General features: G+C 49.2%; 1 protein-coding gene across 1 annotated transcript in view; it reads left to right on the plus strand.

Annotated features, from left to right (window-relative positions):
• The window catches only part of PAPPA (pappalysin 1), a 234,916-nt gene that overhangs the window by 26,820 nt on the left and 194,473 nt on the right, over positions 1-13,623 (plus strand). The window contains 5 exon segments of the mRNA XM_033123868.1: positions 5,136-5,144; positions 5,147-5,357; positions 5,359-5,789; positions 5,792-5,953; positions 5,956-6,193. Of these exon segments, the coding sequence (XP_032979759.1) occupies positions 5,136-5,144; positions 5,147-5,357; positions 5,359-5,789; positions 5,792-5,953; positions 5,956-6,193 (1,051 nt within the window).

The raw sequence follows: 13,623 nt of genomic DNA on the forward strand, positions 1-13,623 counted from the left end.
TCTTAGTGTTTTGGGCTCAGGCAGAAGTAAGGGCATGGGCAGCAGCCTCCCGGCTTGCAGTTCCGTTCACCTTGCTTGCATTGGTGCTGTGGGACTTACGGAAATATTTTTGGAGGGGCTGTGCCTTCAAACGGCCCCCATTTGGCACTTCATGCAGCGATGTGATTCAGAGCCTGGGCTGGGAATCCTGCAGGCCTGCACTCTGGGCTGGGTTGCCTTGGATAAGCCTCTTCCCTTTCCTCAGCCTCAGTTTTCTCTGAAGAATGGGCAATGCTGACAATTTTGTCATGAAGATTAAGAGGATTAATGCAGAGCACATGGTACCTGGCAAGTTCTAAATAAAGGGCCACCTGCTTTTTAAAGAAGACAGCAATAGAGAAATGTCTCTCCCTCCCTTTATTTTTTCTTTTAATAACAAACTCTGTGGGGCACCTACAAGGTACCAGGCTCTGCGTTGGATGCTAGGCGTTTTGAAAGGAACCAAATGGACACAAAGATGGGAAACCCAGACGTTGTATGTACAGAAGTGGTGGATTTTCGGACAGGGAGGAGCAGGGTGAATATGTGGGAGAAAGATTTGTCTGTGCCTGGGGTGGAATGGAGTGGCCAGAGAAAGCTGTCCTGGAGTACGTTTAAAGTGATCCATAGAGGGTAACCCCACAGCCCGGAGGTTCTCCCAGTCTAGCCCTGGCCAAGGTTTCGGGAGACGCCCCATTAGCCTTCTGCCATCACACTTGCCTCCTTCATACACGCTCTTCACCTCTGGGGTGAAGTGTAGTGAGTAGATGAGAAGAAAAAGAGGCAATGACAATAAACATCAAGCTTCTGGGTGTGGATAGGAAGCCCTTTTCACAGCAAGCCTACCTGCAGGAAGGTAGGGACATGTTAGAAAGGCCAGCTGACCCGGGTTCGAGTGACCGGTGATTACCATGCAGCCAGGACAAGCCCCTTCCCTGGTCCAGCCTCCACACTCCATCTGTACAGCACGCCCAGACACCTCACATGGGCCTGGGAACGGGCTCTCTCCCACTTGCACTGTCTGCCTCCATGTACTTACAGCCTGGAGGCAGCCTTGTGCTAATTAGATGTAGGTGTGTGCGGGATTGCCTGAGGCCTTCCATCTTGCCAGGTGGGGATCCGTCCCCTGGGATCCACCTCCAGTACCACACAGATGGTGCTCACTTCAGACCTCCTCTCACTGTTTCTTCCACTATGTCTCTATCTTCCTGGAGAACCACGGGGAGAGACGGTGGAGAGCGGTAGGGAATATACCCATGTCCTCCAGAGACCCAGAAGAGAGGGGACCTAAGCACGCCAGAATCGGGAAGGGCATGAGGCATCCGACTCAAATCAACATAGTTGTGAGCACCTCCTACTTAGAAGGAACCGTTCTAACAGAGAATGAAAGACCTCTTAGATTGTAGTGGGGAGTCATTTAAGCCGAACCCCTCCTTTTTCAGACAAGGGAAATGAGCCCCACAGCATAAGGGGTGGGGTGGCTGGTCCTAGGCAAGGTCACCTGGCAAGCTGAGCCCAGACACATGGTTCCACGTCCCCGGTTCTGGGCTGGTGATACAGCAGTGGACCCTCTTCCAACCCCCTGAAATGTGACTTCTGTTGATGAAAATATTTTCCTACAGAAATAGGTCCCCGTCACCATTCTATGCCTCACCCCATCCCTACTGAAGCTCAGTAATTTCCTTTCGCCACTTACACTCCAGGTAAATATTTCCCTCAGAACTTCTGAAGCGACTGCTTCAGGCTCCCATTTCCCTGAATGTGTTTCCTCTTGGTTCCGCTGCAAACCCTCTCTTTGCCCTTCCTCTCTGCCTCCTGGGGCTAAATCACCTCTTAGTCCCCTGCTCAGTGGTGCAGAGTCTGGCCTTTTCTCACTGTTTCCTTCTTCTCTCTTGACTGCAGACAGAGGTGGCCTGAGCCAGGGTCCCCAGCCCGGGAAGGTTCTGAACTGACGGCACCCTACAGATGTGTAAACATTTTACCTTGCTAACCCAGCTAGCCACCTTCCAAAGGCAACAGGAAAACCAGGGACTGGGAGCCCCTGGCAAAATAAAAACCTGCAGAGAGAGAGAGAGAGAGAGAGAGAGAGAGAATCCTATTTCTGATGTTAATTTCCTCATTAGAAGAATTTTCTGCTTAAGCGTATGGGGGTAGGAGGGTTAGCCAGGGAAGGAAGAGAAGGTGAATTGAGAGGTGGGGTGGTGGGGGGCACAAGAGAATCAGCTCCAGGAACCATTGCTCTCCTTGATTCTCCTAGTGGGTAGGTAACTCATTCCAAATCTGGAGTCAAAAATTTGGCTTCTGAAACGTCACTGGGGAGGTAGTTTTTATGCACAGTCTCCTACTAGCAGCTACGCCCATGGGAATTTATGATTTCTAAGTAAGGTTGCAGTGGGAGGAGGACTGGTGCTTTTTCGAGCCTTCATCTTACCTGCTCTTGATGTATTGGTCAAGATGCCTTCTCTCTCTGGCCTTTCTGTTTTCTGCTTCTTGTCATTTTCTATTTTTCATCCTTGACCTCACTCCCAGATCCTCCAGCATCTTAAAAATGAACTTCCATTTGGAGAGCCAGACTGTATGCCAAGAGCCACACTGCTATGTCTTTTAAGTATGACAACTTAAAGAGAGATACAGATGAAGGAATTAAAATCCACAGAGGTGAAGGGATTTGCCCCAGATATATAGCTAGTGATTGTCGTCATGAGGATGACCCTGAGTCCAGAGACCCTGCACTTTCTCCCCTACCAAGAACACACTCTGCCTTCTGATTCTCTCTGTTCGTTAGCCGTGAAGACAAAAATCAGTGCCCCTGATTCTGTTTGTCCTCTCTTCTCTCACTCAGTTTAGAATAACTCATAGGCTCCTTCATGAGACACTGAGTGCCTGCTGTAGGTAAGTCATGGAGCAAGCTGTGACACAGGGTACAGATGACTCAGATGGGTCATCACTGTCAGAAAGCATCCAGTGTGGGGTGGGAGGGGGTGGGGCGGCATGACTAAAACCAGAGAGCAAGTGTCCAGTTTCCTAAAAGTAAAATGAGTTCAGAGAAGAGAATGATCATTCCTCACAGAGAAGAGAATGATCAGGGAGAGATTCTTGGAAGAGGTGGTTTCTGTTTTAGCTGTTGGGAAACCTGGAATCACAGAAAAACAGACTTGGACAGAGCATGTGAGGGGAACTCCATTCACTCCCCTTCTTTGCCACATGGTGGAGAACCCAGGCCCAGAAGAGGTACTCGGTGCTTCACCAGGTTGCCCAGACCGTGAGAACAGGTTGATTTTATGAGGATACTCTGGCCATTTCATGGCGGTCTGTTGGCCTGGGAGTGGGAAGAGAAGTGTAGGCAGACTTAAGTGGCTGACCCAAACTGCCCTCCACGTCAGCTGCTAACAGAGAGACTGACACAAATTCCGGGGCCCTGGGGCCCACGAAGGAGAAAAGACTGTATGAGCCTCCTCCATGGATTTTTCTGGAAGCTCTCCATGATCATTTGATGAGCGCTCATGGCAGATGCACACTCAAAGTTACGGTGACTGCAGCAATTCTCCAGCTGAAAGGAGGGGCCGTCCTTGTAAGTGAGCATCTTTGATTCATTCTCGGAGTCTTCTCATTCTCCTCCCACCTGGCCGGATCCATCATCTGACAGTTAAAGTACACTCTTAATTAGAAAGTCCTCTTCCCCGTCCAACAACCTGTCTGTGCCAAGGACACTGGGTATATTCCACAAAGGCTGGGGAATAGGGGTTGGTGACTGTTAAGATAATTGGATCCAAAGAGAATCTGCTAAGTGACTTCCTGGGGTTCCCAGAGTAAGTGTAGAGAAGTCTGGCTTGGAAGTTTCCCAAACACCCAACTAAAACTTGTGACGCCCCCAGGCAGATGGTGTAGTCCTGATCCATGGTGGCACTGATGAGGGAGAGGGTGACGTGTGGAGTTAGTGCAGAGGGCAATGAATACCAGGGTGTGACGGATCCAGAACTACTCACCAACCAGTTGACCTTAAACCCATCTCTTTACCTTCTTTAATGTCCATTTCCTCCCCTGTAAACTTAACGTCACCACCTTGGGAATGTTACATGGATTAATGAATTAATGCAGACACAGACCTTAGCACAATGCTTGACCTGCCATTAGTTGTTTGGTAGTTTTTACTTATTATTAGCTATTATGCAGGAGTTCCAACATCTGTTTATGTTGAGAGACTGCTGGGTTGTGTGTGTGGTGTGTGTGTGTGTGTGTGTGTGTGTGTGTATGTTTCTTTTTTCTTTTTTAATATTCGCTTTAGTGTTAGAGAAAAACAAACTGAATTGGGTCTCAGGAAATTTGTCAATGACTTTATGTCACCTGACAAATGCCTTCCATTCTCTGGATCTCAACTCTCTTACTTGTCAAGGGAAGGAGTTGAAAGCGGTGATCTTTAAAAACCTTTCCAGCTCAGATATTAAGCATGCCTGCCTTGTTTTGGGACTGACTGTCAGGGCTCGCCAGGACTCCTGTTAGAGACAGAGGGTTAGCTTTGCTTGATGCTCACTTCTTCAGGCCAACTTTGCCGACGAGTCACCACCACTGATCATTTGATGACTGCTAACGGCTGATGTACACTCAAAGTTATGGTTCTGCTAAAGGAACATCTTCTATTCATTGATATTTCCCTCTGTTTCTCTCTCACCTATATCATCTTACACTTAAAATACCCCCTTAATTAGAAAGTCTTCTTCCCCATTTCACAGCTTTGCAAAATCAAAGGTTTTCAGATTCCAATTATCATCATTGGTGGTGGTGGTATTTTGTTTAGCTCAAGTACTCATTCTTCAAACAACAACTTGTTTTTCTATGCTCCATATTCAAAGCAAATAAAAGTGAAACTGCTTGGGTTACAGTTGTGGTAAGAACCCCCTCCCCGCAAACCCAACTCCCCTGTCCCCTCAGGTCCTCTGGCCTTCGCCTTGCCCTCAGGGTGGTCCCAGAGGCCCCTTCAGTAACTGCCAGGACCCCATAGAGCAACAGTTGGAAAGACTTTGGTCTAGACATCCTGGTAGAAATTTATTGGAGAGAAATAGTTTACCCCTCTTCTTCCATCCTTTATTTATTCACCTTTCTCTTTTGGGGCCATATAGGGCTGTATGACAATGTTCTTATACCTCTCGTGACCGAGGATGGGTCGTGGGCATTCACACCGTCAGTGACCAAGGCAACAGAGACCCGCGCTACTTCTTCTCATTGAAGACAGACCGGGCCCGACAAGTGACCACAATCAGTGCCCACCGCAGCTACCTGCCAGGCCAGTGGGTGTACCTCGCTGCCACCTACGATGGGCGGTTGATGAAGCTCTATGTGAATGTGCCAAGTGGCCACCTCTGGGGAGCAGGTGGGTGGCATCTTCAGCCCGCTGACCCAGAAGTGTAAGGTGCTCATGCTGGGAGGCAGCACCCTGACTCACAACTACCGGGGCTACATCGAGCGCTTCAGTCTGTGGAAGGTGGCCAGGACGCAGCGGGAGGTGCTGCTGGACATGGAGACGCATGGCCTCCATGCTCCTCTACCTCAGCTCCTCCTCCAGGAGAACTGGGACAATGTGAAGCGCACCTGGTCCCCCATGAAGGACGGCAACAGCCCGCAGGTGGAATTCAGCGCTGCCCACAGCTTCCTGCTGGACACGAGCTTGGAGCCGCCTCTGTGTGGGCAGACGCTGTGTGACAACGCAGAAGTCATCGCCAGCTACAACCAGCTGCCACGTTTCCGCCGGCCCAAGGTGGTGCGTTACCGCGTGGTCACCTGCACGACGACGGCCACGAGAACCCCACGGTGAGCCGCCAGCAGATCGACACGCAGCACCGGCAAGCTGGCCGAGACCTTCAAGCTCTACAACATCTCCTGGAGCTGGAGGTGCTGGAGGTGAACAACTCCTCTCTGCGGCGCCGCCTCATCCTGGCCAACGCGACATCGGCAAGATCGGGGACGAGAACTGTGACCCCGAGTGCAACCACACGCTGACTGGCCACGACGGGGGGGACTGCCGCCACCTGCGCCACCCCGCCTTCATGAAGAAGCAGCAGAATGGGGTGTGTGACATGGACTGCAACTACGAACGCTTCAACTTTGACGGCGGAGAGTGCTGTGACCCTGACATCACCGACGTCACCAAGACTTGCTTCGATCCCGACTCTCCACACAGGTAAGACCTGCTGGGCGGATGATGCCCAGTTCAGAGCTGAACTTGTCCCCCATTTTATAGGCAAGTCACCTGAGGCCCATAAGGGTTCGGGAATTCCCCAGTTTACACAGTAGCTTTGTGACTGAGGCCAGTCTGTACTCACGTAATCATGGGGACCATATGCAAGCATAATTCGTCACAAAAATGTTTAATTGAGTGCCTACTCTGAGCTGAGAAGGAAAACTCAGAACCCTGTTTTCTCGAAGACCTCAGAGTCTAAATTGGGTGACTGGAGCAGAGTACAAGTAGCTGCTGAAACGTATGTGGTAGACTGGGTCAGAGTTTGCTATCCAATACGTAGTCCCTAGCCACGTTTCACTGTGTACATTAAGTTAGTTGAGATTAAATACAATTAAAATCCAGTTTCTGAGCCACACTAGCCCCGATTCAGGTACACAGTGGCCACGTGGGGCTAGCGACTACCATCCTGAATGAAGCAGTGTGGTCTGTTAGACAGTACAGGTAAAGCTGGGGTCACCTGGGATCGGACGCCTGGGTTCAGCTCTCAGGGATCCTATTTCTTCACTTTGTAACCTCTTCGATGCTATTTCCTCATGTGTAAAATGGTGATAATCATGGTACCTGTTTGGTCAAGCTGCTCTGAGGGTGGAGAGTGAGGGAAGGCGTATAAAGCACAGTCTCTCTCATAGTGGCCAGCAGATAATTAATTCTCAATAAGTGTATTTGTCATTATTTGTATAATGTAAGGTAGCATGCACTGTGTAAAGGGAGTGCCAGGAGCGATCAAAGAGAAAAAAGACTGAATTGCAGTTTGAGTACCTCGGGGGAGGTTTCGGTACAATTTGGACATCAGAGATTGGGTTGGGGAAGAACGGAAGACCCTGGAGGCAGAGGAGCTTCTTGTGTCCTGCTGATAAGGTATAAAGGGGGGTCTTCTGTCTAATGTCTCTTGTAGCCTCTCTCTTGTGTTATCAATTCTAACCAGGAGCTCCAAGGGGGGACCCATGGGTGATGTATATTCGATGTGGGACCTGGAGGAACGACTTCTGAGCCAGAGAGACAGTTCACATCCACTTTTCTGATGCCCCAGATTCACACTGAACTTTTCCATTCTGTCCAACACATCGGACCCTGGATTTGCTGATAGCCTGAGCGTATTTGCAGACCTCTGCAGGTTTTCTGCTGACTCTTCTCTTTATGTCTCTCTCAAAAGAGCAAGGGCCTCCCCTGCACAGACAAAATACCTATGTGCAAAGGAATGACGATGTTGGCAAGAGAATGTCGTACCTGGCAGCAAGCCAGAAAGCACGTCAGCTCAGCTTCCTGGCACCAGGCGGGCCCCTGGACTCTCACCTTGGCTCAGACACATGAACAGCCCATGTGGGAAGAAGCCTTGGTGTGTGGCCAGGTCCTTCCAGGTCACAGTGCCCTTTCATCTCTAATCTCATTTGGGCTTTGACAGAATTTGGCACAAAGACAAGATAGGGGTTAATATTTGCATTTGATGGACAGGGAAATAGAAGGCCTTCGGGAGTAAAATGACTCTGCCAAGGTCATGGGTGAGGAAAGTCATTCGGTGAAGTCACAATGCAAGGCTTCCAAGATCAATGCAGCACTCGTATGTGTTCTGCTGAACTAGACTCCCAGCAGTTACCTACGTGCCCACGCAGAGTGGGCATGGCAGAGGACGAATGGCTGGAAGTCATTCACCCATTTGTCATTCATTCATTCATCCATCCATTCATGCAACACGTGTTTATTCAGCACCTACCAAGTGCCAGGAAGGTGGGTACCCGGACTTCTATTTTGCTGAAGGAAATGCAGGATTCGGAATGATGAAGGGATTTACCTCAGGTCACTCAGCTAACAAAGGAGAGCTCAGATTTGAACCCAGGTCTGTTGACTCCAAAGCTCTCACTGAAGGAGGGTATTTTTAAGTTGAAGGCACAATAAGAGGCAAGTGTTAAAGGACAGGAGTGACAGTCAGGGTGGCTTTTGTAAAGCCTTGGGGGGAAACTGCTGAGTATGATTGGGTCAGGACCGAGGACAGCTGGCCTTTGGGACAGGGCGCTGTGCTGGTGTGGATGGGCTGGGGGCCCCAGATACGAGGATACCTCGCAATCAGCATACAGAGGCTGGCAGGCTCCGATGGCCGCCCTCTTTCTAAGTCATGGGGCTCAGAATGTCTGTGAGCGGCCCTGGGCCAGTGCTGTGACCGCTCCTCGCCAGGGCCTGTTGGTTTGCTGGCTGGGAAAGTCGTGAGCCCTGGGTGAGCCCCACGGGGCAACGTGTCATCTCCTCACAGGGCCGGGGGTGACAGCATTCTGGCAGCATCAGCTCTCCTGTGTGCAGAGAGAAACCTGTGGAACTTTGTAGAGAAGTATTTGCTTTTCGAATTGAAAGAAAAAAGAGGAGGGGGAGGAAATGGAGGAGGGAGGAAGAAATGAGAGAGAAAAAAGGAAAGAAGAGAGGCACCTGTGATAGAAGCAGTGAACATTCGATTAACATTATCTAGGTGATCTTTAATAAAGAACTAAACTAATTGTCACCAGGGTGTTTGTCTCTCTCTTTGTCTCTCCATTCTCTCTCTTTTTCTTTTTTAATGGGGAAAGGCAGTAAAGATAATATTTAAATTACTCATTTTCGATCTCTGGTGAAGTACTAGGTTTCCCCCTCCCCCTAAATGTTGCAAACCAACACCTTTATAATATACAGCAAAAATGAATGGATATAAAATGAAATACCATGAGCGTGGTGAAGCAGTGTCAGAGTTCTATAAAAGTGTCTTGAGTAAAATAAGATCCACCAGTAATGCAGCTAGGCACATTGACAGGTGCCATCAGAGAAGTGCCATTTCTTTGAACTCATTTAAACTCATTCTTTATCTAATAAATCGTGGGCTCTTCAGTCCGCGTTCTTCAAGAATTCTTATGTTGTAGGAGAGCACCCAGCTCCAGCAGATCTAAGACTGCAGATCAAAGTGGTATCAAATGTCAGACCTAGAAACATCTGTGGAGATCACTGGGTCAAAAACCTTCCCTTCCCTAGAGGACACTGCGGGACACATCTCACCCAGTCCCTTAGGGTCATACTAGGGTTCGGGGTGCTTTCGATTTCTGCAGCCTGGTTGTCCGCTGTGGCACAGCTTCCCAGGGCTGCCCTGGCATCCTTGCAGGCCACCGGTACCCACCCCTCACATTCTTGTCCTCACTCTATCTTTGCCTGCTGTCCTCAAGCGCTTGGGATTATGAAGTCCTGAGTAAGTGATTTGGGAAGAGAATCTTTCTGGAGCCATTGAAGCACTATTATCTTAGAGCTACATTGGCAGTGAGTAAGAGGCTGTGATAAGGACAGCGAATTGAGGGGTGCACCAAGAGGGGGACAGGGAGGGGGCCAGCAGCCTTTTCATATAATCATTTGAAAATGTTTGGCTGGGTGAGAAAATTCTCACAGGGCTGTGACCACAGGACCATGGCACATGCACTTCCAAGTATCAGAAAAGCATGTCCTGTGCAAAAGGGGGCAGAGTTATTCAATATGGTTTCTAAGCCGTGGCTGGGACCGGCATGTGGCAGTGACAGGAGGCAGCTTTGAATTGCGTAACAGATAATGTCCTCCCTAATCAGAATGGTCCTTCCAGGGGAGTGCTTCTCTGTAGGGAAGTGAACTCCGCCTCACCTGACGCATTGCACCGTGAGGTTGTCGCCAGGATTACAGCGATGGTGGAAAAGGCAGCCTTCATGGACTCGGAAGTGAGCAGTACACAGCCCAACTTTTTGACGATATCTTGTTCCAAAGCATTTTAGGAAACCAAACGGTGACTGTTTCTGTCCTGTTTATGGGCATTTATTGGGCACGTCTACCCCTGCCAGCCTCCCTGCTATTATTCACTGGGGGTGTTGAAATGCGTGGGACACTTTTCTCACCGTTGAGGGCCTTCCACTTAAGTAAGGGAGTCATAGTCAAACATAAGAAGCTCTGATGTGTGGTTTTAGTGGCACACAGTGGCGCAGGAGACCTAGAAAGCAGAGATTTATTCTTCTGGGGAAACAAGGTCAGTTGGCTGGGGCAGGCGTGATCTAAGGAGGCTTCGCGGAACTGGCAGTACATTGAGAGGCAGAGATGCAGTCGGCACCAGTCAGGGTCCTGGCGGGAAAGAGGTGGAGCCTTTGGAAAGAACAATTAAGGAGAGTTGAAGAGGGGCTGTTTTGAAGGAGAAGCTATTTGCAACAGTGTAGGCGGGGTTTAGGACAACCGGCAAGGTCAGGGTCAGCAATCTGGGGGAGCCATTTCTATCCTTGGCCTGTAGAGGCAAGAGGCGGGGAGTGGGTATGGAACCCCAAGAGAGTGGCTGTGTGGAGAGGGGCTTCCTGGCACCTGTGACTCTCAGTAGAGAGGAGTAGCCAATCTATGACCCGCTGGTCAGAAGGGAGCCAGAAGATTACACTCTATACATCGCTTCTCCCTGCCTTCTAGTCTCCTGCCCGTGCTTCCCATTGGGGAACCAGACTGGCAACCACAAGCCAAAGGAACCTGTTTATGCAACTCAAAGAGGCCAGCCTCTCAAGATCACAGCGCAGGGTAGAGAGGGGTGGGCAGTGGATGTGGGTAAGCAAACGGAACGTGTCCGGAACACAGAGAAGGCCAGTCCCTGCAGAGGGTACTGCATGAGAAGGGGGTGGGGGAGGAGTAGGTGAGGAAGCGCTTGGGGAACCCAGAGTCCCCCAGCATGGCTGCGTGCAGACCAGAGGCAGAGGTAGGTGTAGTTCATCCCATGGCAAACTCTAGTATCAGGCTACACCCTGCCTCCTTGCCTCTCTCCCTTACTTTATTTCCTTCTTTCCTTATTTCCTCCCTCTCTTCCTTCATGTCCTTCGTTCCTCCCTCCCTTTCTTTTTTCCTTCTCTCAGTAAATATTTGTTGAACGCTCCCTCTGTGCCAGCCCAGTCCCTGCCCATTTGGAGCTCAGCATCTCGTGGATAAAGACAGACAAGTAAAGAGGCCATTGCAATCAGCGATGTGAAAGGACCCCTGTGTCAGCCAGGAGGAACGGTCTGTGTGAGCAGTAATAGTCTTTCCATCAGACTGGTCCGTCAGAAACAGACATTCCGATGCTCTTTGGCCATTCTCTACTGCGGTGGAGATGAGCCAGGTAGGCAGAACTTCATCTGCAGCTGTCAGCGATGTCTACTAATAAGTCAGAATGTGCTTCACAGGCAGGCCTTTTTATAAATAAAGTGGAAAACCTGGGTACTGATAGACATCCCCAGAAGCAGGCAACCTGGGGCATTTGGCATTTTAGTCTGTATGTACCCCACTGCAAGAAGATGTTGCAATAAACCCACCAACTTCCTGTTTGGACCTTCCCCCCCGCCCCAGTCTGCCAGCTCTGGCACCATTAGGTGTATTTCACCTTTGTCCACGAATATCTATTCATGTGGAATGGAGCAGATGGAAAAAAAAGAGACTCCCCTTACATACTGTTGGCTCATAGGGAAACATTTTCTTTGTCTTCGCTTTATTATTATCTTTAATGTAACCAGGGGATTCCCATTGCCATGTTTTGATTGATTGACTGACTGATTGACTGACTGATTGATTGATTGGACCCTAGTTGACATCGCTGGAAGTCTTCGGCAAGGGAACAGTGAGGCAGCCTCCCTGACCCCTCTGCGGGCAGCTGCAGTTCCCCCCTCAGTCTCTTCCCCTGCCCTTGTCAGACTCCATTCAATGGTTCACCTTCATTCACTGGGGTCTCTCACTTCTTTTCTGGGGTGATTCCAGGGAACATACATTTCTTTCACCCACGATGTCTCCAAATCTAGAAAAGGTGTGTGGAATCAGGGACTCTGAGCTGAAAGGAGCACTGGAGTGGTCCAACCCCCTCTTGCTGTGGACGAGGAGACTGGGCTCCCAAGAGAGGCAAACACTGACCCAGGCCTCACACTGAGAGTGGGGTGAGCTGAGAGCCGGACCCAGAGTCTCATGTTGTTGTCCCAAGACATGTCAGCCCCCGTACTTTGCCCTGGTATCTTACAAGCTGACCATATGAAGCGTGGACAGATTCTATTTAGTGTGGTCGTGTTCTTACCCATCATCCCCATTCTGTTAAGATCCTTCAGTATCCGAGGCACTGTGATCAATACCCTAGGGATCTACGATGTAATCTCTGTCCTGAAAGTGCTTGCAAGCTGTGGTTTAATGCCCTTTGCTTCCTTGTCATTCAAGAGACGGCAAGATGATTAATGTACAAGTGAACCCCACAGATGACAAAGCTTCCCTGCACTGTGCGAAAAGGCAGGCTCCCTGTGCTTTGGAGAAATTAGGAAAGGTTTTCTGGTAGAGAAGGCACACAGTCTGGCAGCATTAGTTGGCTTCGTAGTGATAGAAAAGAGGTGGGTAAGAGCAAAGGGATTGGGGGCCATGTAGGGAAAGTATGAGAAAGGGATGAGTGACTGGTACGTCATGCAGGGGAAATGGATTCTAGTTATGGCTCGGTAGCTTCTTAGCTATGCAATCTTGGGCAAGTCTGTTGATTTGCCTGTGCGTCCATTTCCATATCTTCCAAAAGGGAATAATAATAATAAGATCTGACCGCCTGGATCACACCGCCTTGAAGGTCACATAAAATAATATCCCAGAAAGAGTTCTGGGAAGAGTTAACCAGCGTGCAGATGAAAGAGGGCATTGTTTTATTTTTTTTTTCAGTAACTTTATTCATTCTTTTCCAGTAAAAAAGAAAAATAGCTTGGAATTTTATAATCAGAATATCAGAGTTTATTTAACGTGACTAATAGTCATTAAAACAATAACAGGAGTCAGGCCTGGTATAGTAGAAAAATGATGTGTGTTGGAGACTGACCAGGGGTTGAATCTTGCATCCACTGTTCATTCGCTGACTGACCTTGGCCCGTTCCTCAATAAGAGTCACTGGTTTGTCATCTATAAAAATTGGGTGAGAACAGCTCTCCTGGGACATGACAGGAAACTTAAGTGGCACAGGGTCTGGCACACAGTAGGTGCTGGAGAAACGCTCCCTCCCTTCTTGGGTACACACGTGGATTCCTTCTTGTCGGCACTGTTTTTCAGAGCTGCCTTCCTGCAGCCTCGTAACGGAGGCCTGGATGAAACCAGTACACACGCTGAGAGCATTTATCCAGATGACTTTCATTCTTAAAATACTAACTTTATTTTTTTTTTTTAAGGACTGGCCACAGAATTGGCATTTTTAAATAAAGACCACATAACTTATATCAAGCTCATTGAGCTTGCACACTAGTTTATTTTGAAAACAACTCAAATGTCTAACTGTGTTACAGGACATATTTCCTCATGGAACAATCCCAGGCTGTGTTGGGATTGGTCATAATGGGTGGTATGCCAATTTGGTCGAAGTTCCTAGATTTTTCAACTATCTCCAGCCCACAGGC

Source organism: Rhinolophus ferrumequinum, chromosome 12 (genome assembly GCF_004115265.2).
Source record: "Rhinolophus ferrumequinum isolate MPI-CBG mRhiFer1 chromosome 12, mRhiFer1_v1.p, whole genome shotgun sequence".
NCBI lineage: Eukaryota > Metazoa > Chordata > Mammalia > Chiroptera > Rhinolophidae > Rhinolophus > Rhinolophus ferrumequinum.